Source organism: Carassius carassius, chromosome 7 (assembly GCF_963082965.1).
Source record: "Carassius carassius chromosome 7, fCarCar2.1, whole genome shotgun sequence".
In the NCBI taxonomy this organism is placed as follows: Eukaryota; Metazoa; Chordata; class Actinopteri; order Cypriniformes; family Cyprinidae; genus Carassius; species Carassius carassius.
The window spans coordinates 16,615,740-16,625,816 of NC_081761.1; the positions used below are offsets into that span (position 1 = coordinate 16,615,740).

Genomic DNA, 10,077 nt, shown 5'->3' on the forward strand with positions numbered 1-10,077 from the left:
TTAAGAGCAAAGTGGACTAAGAAAACCTTAGTAATTTGAGAAAAAAAATTGTAGCTTGTTGTTTATGCATATGTCCAAGGATTATGCGGCCCACATAACTTTACTGAAAGCTCTGCAGATTTCCATAGAAATGTTAAATCCCATCATTCAAAATCCTGCAGATCCCATTGCCTGCTTGTCTGTACTTTGTTTGTACTATTTTGATTATGTGTTCAACTACTGATAAGAATAGTAGCAGAGAATGGATGGAGACTGTATGTCTCACAACAACCCAAAACAGGTGCAAATAAAATATTATTATTATTTTTTTTTCACATACAAGATTCGTTTATTTTGTCACAGGAGAAATTAAAAAATAAATTTAGCACTAGTAGGTAATCATCTCCCCATTTAATTACACAGATGTCTAGTAGAAGCAATGAGATATTACAGAGATAACTTTTTTTCTTTTTTCTTTTTTTGTGCACAAACAACAAAATTCAAATTAAATACAATTATTTAAGACATTCTAACATGCCAAAAATGCAAGGTGACCATGAAGTTAGGGTGATCTCTGAGTCCCTTTTATTATAAATTATTTCAGAAACATATGTCACTGACGAAGACCAGTGCTGAACAAAATAATTGAATAGTGAGTGATTTCAAGTTTTCTTCGATCTGTGTACGTTCATTGATCTGTTTTGCACAAGAATCTCTCTTGCAAGTGTCGTAGTGTCTGCAAACCACTGCTACATCAAAAACAAGTCATTGTCACCCAGCAAGAATGAATGCCTGTATAAATGTATGAAATAGTTTGGAATTTATTGTGAGGTTTATTTTTTTTATAATTATAATAAAATAATAATAAAAATCCAAATAATTAGCCTCATTCAACTGGACTCATAGTGTCATCTCGTGAACTCGATGCTCCTCATTAGACTGACAAGTCCTGGCTGGCTGTCTGTTCATGGCAAAGACACCCATGAAAGAATGCAAAGCCTTGAGACCCTTATATAACATCTCTTCGCGCCTTTAATGAGTTGCATTGCAATTTATTTATTTATTTTTACATTTGGTTGGCTCAAAGCTCAGCATGTGTCCGAATTGTTTGCTCCAAATATGATACGTGACAGATTCAAGCGAGATGTTGAGAGCGTCTCCATTTGAGCATCTGATCATTCAGAATCCGAATGAAAGAAAACGTGGTGTTGCATAAGTATCCACGTTAGGGTTAGATTATACCCTATGCGACATTTAAATATTTGCTAGACGTCACCGAAAGTATACATAATAAGCTGGATCGAGCAAGCATTCGGTGCAAAACGGAAATCCTCTAAAATCCTCAAAATCCTCAAAAGCAAGTTCACTGGATGATGAACATGGTACACAGCATCTCCAGGAGAACATCACGCACCTCCAGACGAGCGTAATGCATCTTTAAGGAGCTCTGTCTGCCGGTGCATCCATTGGCTAGCCATAGGTTGCACTGGGTCCTGTGATTGGCCATACTTAATGATCCTTGGTTTATCATTTGCCCCTGTAATTTACTATGAATATTGTATGCAGGCGGAAAAGCTGCTGGTAAGTTTGAAATAGCTTAGTCCTGGGTAAGACGTGTGTGTGCGGGGAAATTATATTTTCTGGGCTGATATTTTTCCATCACCTAGTGGAAATGCTTCTATCCTGGATTCGGATGGGTAGGAATGGTCTCAGTCGGATATTCAGCATGTAGATATTTCTGCTGGACCTTTGGAGAGGACTATTTCGCAAAGAATGTTTTGCGCTAAACTGAAGGATCTTAAGATTGCGGGAGAATGCCCGTTTTCTATGGTCGTTGGAAATGAGGAACCCGCGGAATTTGAGGAAAACAGTGCGGTGAATGCTTTGCCAGTATCCAGAGAGGTGCAGGGCACAAACACAAACATTCTGCCCAGACGCAAAATAAGCCGGAGCAAAGTTAATCTGCATTCACTGGGTGAGAGCATCCGAAAGCTGGTGTGCCCGGAGGTAAATTAATATGTTCGATGTGTCTAATTCACCTGATGATATTTTGCATTAAATTCTTGTACATTGCATTGGAAAAAAATGTTTTATATCTGCGTTGTGTCCAGTGTACACACGCAATGCGCGCAAATGGAATTGTAATTAATAAAACTGTGCAAGACACACAAACGACTGTTACCAATAAAAAAAAATTGTATATATATATATAAATAAACACATGCTATTCTATGTTTAATATATTTTCTTTTTCTTTTAGTTCGAAAAATTACGAAATGCCTTGATCAGAGTAATGAAACAGCAGCTAGACATGAGTTGGTAAGATGTTATTTTTCATTATGTCATCTTACATCTGTGAGAATGTATATTGTCCTTTTATCACATTTCAAATTTTGTCGATCATTTACAATTTCCATACAGAATTATTGTGTTATTGTGTTCATTCTCATGACAGTATGGGGTATATTATAATATAGGGTAATAATATACTGCATCAGTATTTTACCTTTGTTTTATGCATTACAGTACATACAAATTATTAAATTATATAGCCCAATGCTGTGAATTATTACATAACCTATATTAGATTATTTTAATATTGTATATGCTGAAATACAGCCTGTGTATTTGTTTCCTAACCTCAAATTCAAAAGTCTTCTAATGTTGTTCTCGTTATTCCATTCTATGTATTAATTTATTCACTATGGTTTAATATATGTGTTCAAAGCCCTGTAGCGTGCAGTTCTGATTTGTCTCAGACAATGGACAATGCTGAACAATTATCAGATGTCATGAAAAACTTCTCCCTTAAAACAGGTAAGAAGAGGCATTAAAAATGTATATTTATATAATCTTAATATTCGTTAAATTTTTTAATGAATTGTACTGATTAAATTCCAGATATCCCAATGGATACGTTAAAGATTTCTCTGGGTCTGGAGGTGTTTCGGGAATGTTATGAGGAGGACGGTCATATTCTTCATGTGGTGGGGGGAGCTCTCCATGATTTTCTCAACAGCTTCAATGTTCTCTTAAAGCAGAGCACACCACCCACCCCAGAAGTTCAGCGTTACATCCACCAAGCCTCTATCCTCTGCCTGGACAAAGATCCAGGACTCCTAACCGTCTATTTCTTCAATCCCCTCCCCACCACCGAGCTCTTCTTCTCGGGTGTCATCCAGGCAGCAGCGTGTTTGCTCTACTGCACACGGGTGGAAGTCAGAATGGATGTTGGGGGCAAAGACAGTAGTGCTCTACAGGCCAATCATCAGCCTCATCTGCTGTACTCAGTAGTAGTGAGAGACGGTAGAAGCCTCACACCAAGCCCCATGAGGACACACTCATCTGGAGACATTCCCCTCTCACTGCTCTACTCTACTTTTCCCTTCCACATTCTCTTAGATCAGGAAATGAGCCTGATGCAGATTGGAGATGGTTTGAGGAGGAGGCTCGGACGATGCAGAGATGGGCAAAGGAGAACTTTTTTCAACGAGCACTTTGCTATTGTTTCACCTGAGATACGAGCCAGCTTCCAGGATATTTTAACCATGCTAAACACCCAGTTTGTGCTACGGGTGAAACAGCATGGAGCGAGCTCTGCTGATAGACCTGGAAAGGTATTTTTTGTTTTACCATTTAGTTTCTCCCTCTGCAATAAGGTTTCCCTTGTGTCCTATGTATTGAAATGCTGATGCTGACAACAGGCCACCTGTCACATGTGAAACTGCTTACTTGGGAAATTTTAAAACATCAAGCTTATTGCTTAGCTAAGACAAGTCAAATAGAGTGGGGCGGGGGGCTTAATTTTGCAGCTGTGAATGTGTTCATATGCTGGTGTGTATTTGAAATGTGAACTTCTGAAGGTCTATGTGTCATTTTAACACACCGACATCAAAGAGAAAGAGGAATCAAAGATTGCTTTGGGTTTCATGTTGATTAGACAATTAAAAAGCGCAACATGATTCAACTAATCAGTGCAAAGTAATTAGTAGGATTTTTCCTCATAGGTTTATCTTCGTGCAGATGTGAGATGAGTTTTTATGAGGTGGTCGAAGGGAATTTTTAATGGCAAGTCTTAGTTTCTTGGGTTGAAGATGATCAGTATAATAAGGGCAATGCAATAAAGCCCTGTACCACGCAGATGATGAAATTAACATGGCGGCAAATGTCAAGACGTGGAAGGCCCCTCAAAGCCTCTACTAATGAGATCTAACCTTACGCTCACACAAAAGGAATATCAGAGCAACCTCATACAGTATCTAGATTCATTTAGGAAACTTACAGTACACACAGTATATATTATTAGTACAGATGCATTTATTATGAGTTTGTGCATACATATGGTTCATGTAGAGTCTTATGTTCATTCCTTTATTAGTGTTAAAGTGTCCTTTTAACAAGCTTTTCTATATAACAAAGCTGTTAGTTTGATACAGTCACATTAAGTTCATTTCATTTTCACCTCTTAACAAGCTGGTTGAAAAAAAAAAGTAGATATTGCCAACTTAAAGATTTGGCTGATATAACCCTAGTGAAAAATAAATATACTAAAGTTTATTTGAAACACATTTATTTCATGCTTAGTATACTACAAATACATTTACATATTATGTACTTACTGTAATACCGTGCAATTATACTGTTGGTATACTGTACTAAACAGGTATGCTTAAAGTCTGCTAAATTGAAACAACTAATTCTTTGCTTAATTCACTTTAATTGTGTGGAAGTAGTGCTGAAGTCCAACTAAAGATATTCTTAAGTATATTTGATTGTGCTAGAGTGGCACTATTGAGAGTATACTTTAGGTATACATTAAATGTCTTGCGTTTGTGACCTTGGACCACAAAACCAGTCTTAAGTGTCAATTTTTCCAAACTGAGATGTACATCATCTGTATGCTCAATAAAAAAGATATTAATTTATGTATGGTTTATTTGGATAAGACAATATTTGGCTGAGATAGAATTATTTGGAAATCTGGAATCTGTCGGTGCAAAAAAAATCTAAATATTGAGAAAATTGCCTTTAAAGTTGTCCAAATGAAGTTCTTAGGAATGCATATTACTTATCAAAAATGAAGTTTTGATATATTTACAGTTTTTACATTTATGAAACATGATCTTTACTTAATATCCTAATGATTTTTGGCATAAAAGAAAAATCTATAATTTTGACCCATACAGTGTATTTTTGGCTATTGCTACAAATATATCCCTTAACGACTTAAGACTGGTTTTGTGGTCCAGGGTCACATTTAAAGACCGTTATTATTCAAAGATCATACAATCCTCATCAATAGTGACATTAAAAGACATTTTAGGTTTAATGTTAAGAAATGTGGATCATGTAGTAGTACTCCAAATAAAGTGAAGTAAAATGTCAGTAAATATGTTAATAGATTTGAACTATACTTAGAATGAAATAAATGTATTTTAAATATATTACTTTGGAAAGCACATGGACATCAGTCAGCAAAGAAAATATTTCCATATTTCCAATTATATTTATAAATGAAACTATGAACTCAAGCAAGGTGGTAGGGTTAGGACGACTTGACATATTCTGTAGCATACTTCAACATCAGCGTGCAAGCTAAGTGCATATTGAATACCTTTGAGCAAGATGAATGATATGGTCATATTCAAAGTGACCTCATGAGAAAAGTATTTCACGTTTTGGGAAATTGGTTGCAAATTTGTTTGAAAATGTAACCCCATGCCTAAAACAAACCTTTAATGTGGCAAAAGCAGATAGTATGAAAACATGTGAAAAAGATTTAAGAAATTAAGAAATTCCCATGAATTTAGCAAAACATAAAATATTTAGAAACTGCCATGAGAGTGTTATTATATTATATTATATTATATTATATTATATTATATTATATTATATTATATTATATTATATTATATTATATTATATTATATTATATTATATTATATTATATTCCAAAAACTATATTAATGTAACCTATATTATAATATACACATGTGTATATATATATATATATATATATATATATATATATATATATATATATATATATATATATATATATATATAATTTTCTACATTTGTCTAATTTATAACAAACTAGTCCAAAACTAAACTGAATTAATTCCCATTCTTCCAACCCTCTCATTGTAGCATATGGACCTGAAGGGGCAGATGATCTTCATGTCAGAAATGAGTGCTCTCCTCTTCCTCGGCTCTCCGTGTGTAGATAAGCTGGAGGAGTTGACAGGCCGTGGCCTCTACCTCTCTGACATCCCCATCCACAATGCGTTACGAGATGTTGTTCTGGTTGGGGAGCAGACCAAGGCCCAAGATGGACTAAAAAAACGTCTGGGTAAAGCCAAAGCTGCCCTGGAACAGGCACACCAAGCCCTTGAAGAAGAGAAGAGGCGAACAGTAGAGCTGCTCTTCACAATATTCCCAGGGAATGTTGCTCAGCGTTTGTGGCAGGGACTTCCTGTGCAGGCAAAAAAATTTGATCATGTCACCATGCTGTTCTCAGATATCGTGGGCTTCACTGCGACCTGCTCACGATGTACACCCATGCAGGTGGTGAACATGCTCAGTGAGCTCTACACAAGGTTTGATCACCACTGCGGTGAGCTGGATGTGTATAAGGTGGGTAAAATTGCTGCATAACTGTTAGCTGCAAACAAATAAATCTATGTAGAACATTTCACTGCCACTCACTAATGATAAGTGTTAAATTCCTCTTGAATTAGTAGTGTTGTTTTTGGTACAGTACACAGTCTTCCTTTTTAGGTATTTCAGCTTTAAACTAGATTAAAAAAAAATGGTGATTAAAATGGGGCTGTATTTTTTCACAGATTGCAAAAATATTCTCCTTTAACTTTATCTTGAGGCCCTTGGGATTTTTAAACGATAATTCACAAGAAATCTTTAAACCAAACAACAATTAATTTAACCATTTTTGACATGCTGGCTCATAAACTGCTGTGAGGTTCGCTAATGTAATCTGAAGCAGAATTTCCCATACACATGCAGCAGAGAAGAATTTCATGTAAAAGACGGTGGAGGTACACTTAGCTTAGTGTCTGGCTTTGCTTACATTCTTACAGACAGCTATATCCTAAAATAGATTCCACTCTTGTCTTCTCCCAACATATCTCAGCTGGTTCATGATGTGTGTCTCAAACAACTCCAAACTGGATGTGCAATAACAGGGAATTAATGTCTCTCAAGCTGTCAAGATGTACTATTTTGTTAACGTAAAGTTAGTTTGTTATAGCTGGCTTCAAAATAGCAGATTTTTGTGGAATTATATAAATAGTCTTGTGCATGGATGGGAATGCACTGGTGAGCTTTTAGTATTATGCATAAAATATAATCAAATAAAGTATAGTATAATATAAAATAAGTATTAAATGTTCTTAATTATTTAATTAAAACTGCTCCGGGTGTGTGTACATATTTGTGTGTGCACTTGGATGGGTGAAATGTAAAGCACAAATTCCAAGTATGGGACACCATAGCTACACATCACATCACATCACTTTTTCACTTTAAATTAAATATTAATTATAATTGTTGTGCAAATGCAGATCTCTTTTATTAACTGGTTTTAGTTAACACATGGATGTCACATGAGAGGCAAATCAGAAAATTACTGCATGAATCTCGATCATACCCAGAGGTGTGTTATAAAATATTTAGCACTCTGCTCTCGTAACCTTTTATATGTCCTCATTTGTGCATTCAAGGTGGAAACCATTGGAGACGCGTACTGTGTAGCTGGAGGCTTACACAAAGAGAGTCCAACCCATGCTGTCCAGATTGCCCTCATGGCTCTAAAGATGATGGAATTGTCTGATGAGGTCACGACTCCCATGGGGGAGGTTATCAAGGTTAGTGTTACATCAGGTTTTTCTACATATGTGTAGTTATAGCAGGAATATGAAAGAGTCAAATGTTCCACATAATAAAAGAAAAAAAAATCTAAATCTTTCCTCATTAGTCATGCAAACCTTTGCTATACTGCTGAGTTGAAACAAAATAATGTTTCAACAGTGTTGTTAGTTAGTAAAATAAGAAATTTTCTATTTAAAACAAATGCGTCACTGAGAAGTTATATATGTTATATATATTTATCTGCTTATATATTTCATGCAAACAAACTCCCACTACAAAGGGTGAATAACTTTTGAAAGATCACATCTAATGTCTCCTATTTTAGACTTTTTTCTTAACAGTGCAATAGTGAAGTGGAATTAGTTATCAGATTTAGAATTAGATCATGAATACTGCTGCTTTAGATCAAAACTATGATAATTTTATATAACAAATATTCATTTTGGAGAAAGGTATTTATGTTTGTTTAAAGATTCAGTTTGAGCTTCTGAATTTCGTTGTTTAAATGCTAAATATATTTTGACAAACATTACACATCAGGAGACTAAAATTTTCTCAGAAATGTTAATATACATATGGCTTGCAATAAAAAATATAAAAAGAATATTGGAGAAGAAAGATGTGAAGAAAAAAATTTTTTAAAGGGAGTCTTTGCTTTGTTTTATTCTCAGATGCGTATCGGGATCCACTCTGGCTCGATTTTGGCTGGTGTAGTCGGTGTTAAAATGCCCCGCTACTGCCTTTTTGGCAATAACGTCACATTAGCCAACAAGTTTGAGTCCTGTAGCCTGCCAAGAAAGATTAACGTCAGTCCCACCACATACAGGTATAAGCAGAGACAACTAGTTTGTTTATTCTGTATTTAGAACTTAATGGCAAGTGTGATTGACTAAATGTTTATTTTATTATTTTACAGTTTAAAAATTTTAAATGAGGTTAAATTTATTTTACACGTTATCGAGAGCAACAATGAGTCAGATATTGTACAATAAGGTGTGAGGAAAACAACATTAATTTTAAATGAACAAAGAACAGGAACATTTCACCATGTTTTATATGTTTAAGAAAGAATAACACTTGAAGATCTTCCTTATTAAATCATTTCTGGATGAGCCAAAACAAGTAAAATATTTTAAGTATATTCCATTCTGTCAGAGGTGATTTAGCACTAGCAGTTTTACTCTGTACCTGCATGTGGGTTTTAGGATAATTTGTTATTTCCCTCTCATTTCAGATTGTTAAAAGATTGTCCAGAGTTCACTCTCATCCCCCGGACAAGAGAGGATCTTCCACCCAACTTCCCTGCCGACATCCCTGGAGTTTGTTACTTCCTCCAGGCTCGCGATCAAATGACAAGTGCTGCTTCCACTGGCTGTGCTACAGACGAAACTCAACCCAATGGATAAAAAAACATAAAATCTTTAAGACACAAATGCTGGAAACAGTGGGTTAATACTATCTGTCACTCTGTGTATCTTTATAGTTGAGCCAGAGGTAGTTTATCATCCAAATGTTGAATGTTGGCAAAAAGCTATCAAATAACATTCATTAGAAGGGTTTCACTGTGCACAGTTTTTGTTCACAGTAGTGTTGGTTTAAAGCCTCAGATTTTTGTTTGGCAGAACATCTTCTTTTTTTATATATATATAAAGTATTTAGTATATTTTTAATTCCCGACTGTATAACAAAAATCTAAAAAGCAGAGAATGCTATCCACATTAGTATTTATAATTACTATTTCTCTACAGAACCAATGTGAATCATCTATTCTGTATGAGGCAATTAGTATCAATTCAATAGTCTGAATAAAGCACATTTCATTATAGTGCACCACACACTAAAGGGGAAGAAAAGCACACAGAAAAGGTTCACATTAGTAGAGCCCGACCACAGTCATCCTTAAAGTAAACATTGTGACTTTTTTGTATTGTAATAAATCTATAATAAACATGCTTTACTCAAGGTTTGGATTGTTTAATGTCTATGTTTTAATGTGACCTAGTATTTCATGAAAAGAGTGAAAGGGTGACCACAAAAAGATAACACTTGCATTATTCTAAATTTTGTTCAGATTTCACATAACACTGTTCTTCATAAAACACTAACAGTAATATGGTAATGTATCAGAAGCACAATACAAAAAGTTATGATAAACATGTTTGTGCCTAAAATACCACCCCATGGTGAATTTCATTCAGCTGTACTATATTC

At 35.0% G+C, this 10,077-nt stretch overlaps 1 protein-coding gene across 1 annotated transcript; it reads left to right on the forward strand.

The window, feature by feature from the left end:
• Nucleotides 1-1,359: 1,359 nt before the first annotated feature.
• gucy1a1 (guanylate cyclase 1 soluble subunit alpha 1) lies at nt 1,360-9,828 on the forward strand. Its single transcript, XM_059554040.1, has 8 exons — nt 1,360-1,986; nt 2,240-2,298; nt 2,708-2,796; nt 2,881-3,596; nt 6,130-6,615; nt 7,719-7,862; nt 8,538-8,692; nt 9,101-9,828. The coding sequence occupies exons 1-8, from the start codon at nt 1,753-1,755 to the stop codon at nt 9,270-9,272; spliced, it is 2,055 nt and encodes a 684-aa protein (XP_059410023.1). The 5' UTR covers nt 1,360-1,752; the 3' UTR covers nt 9,273-9,828.
• Nucleotides 9,829-10,077: the final 249 nt, after the last annotated feature.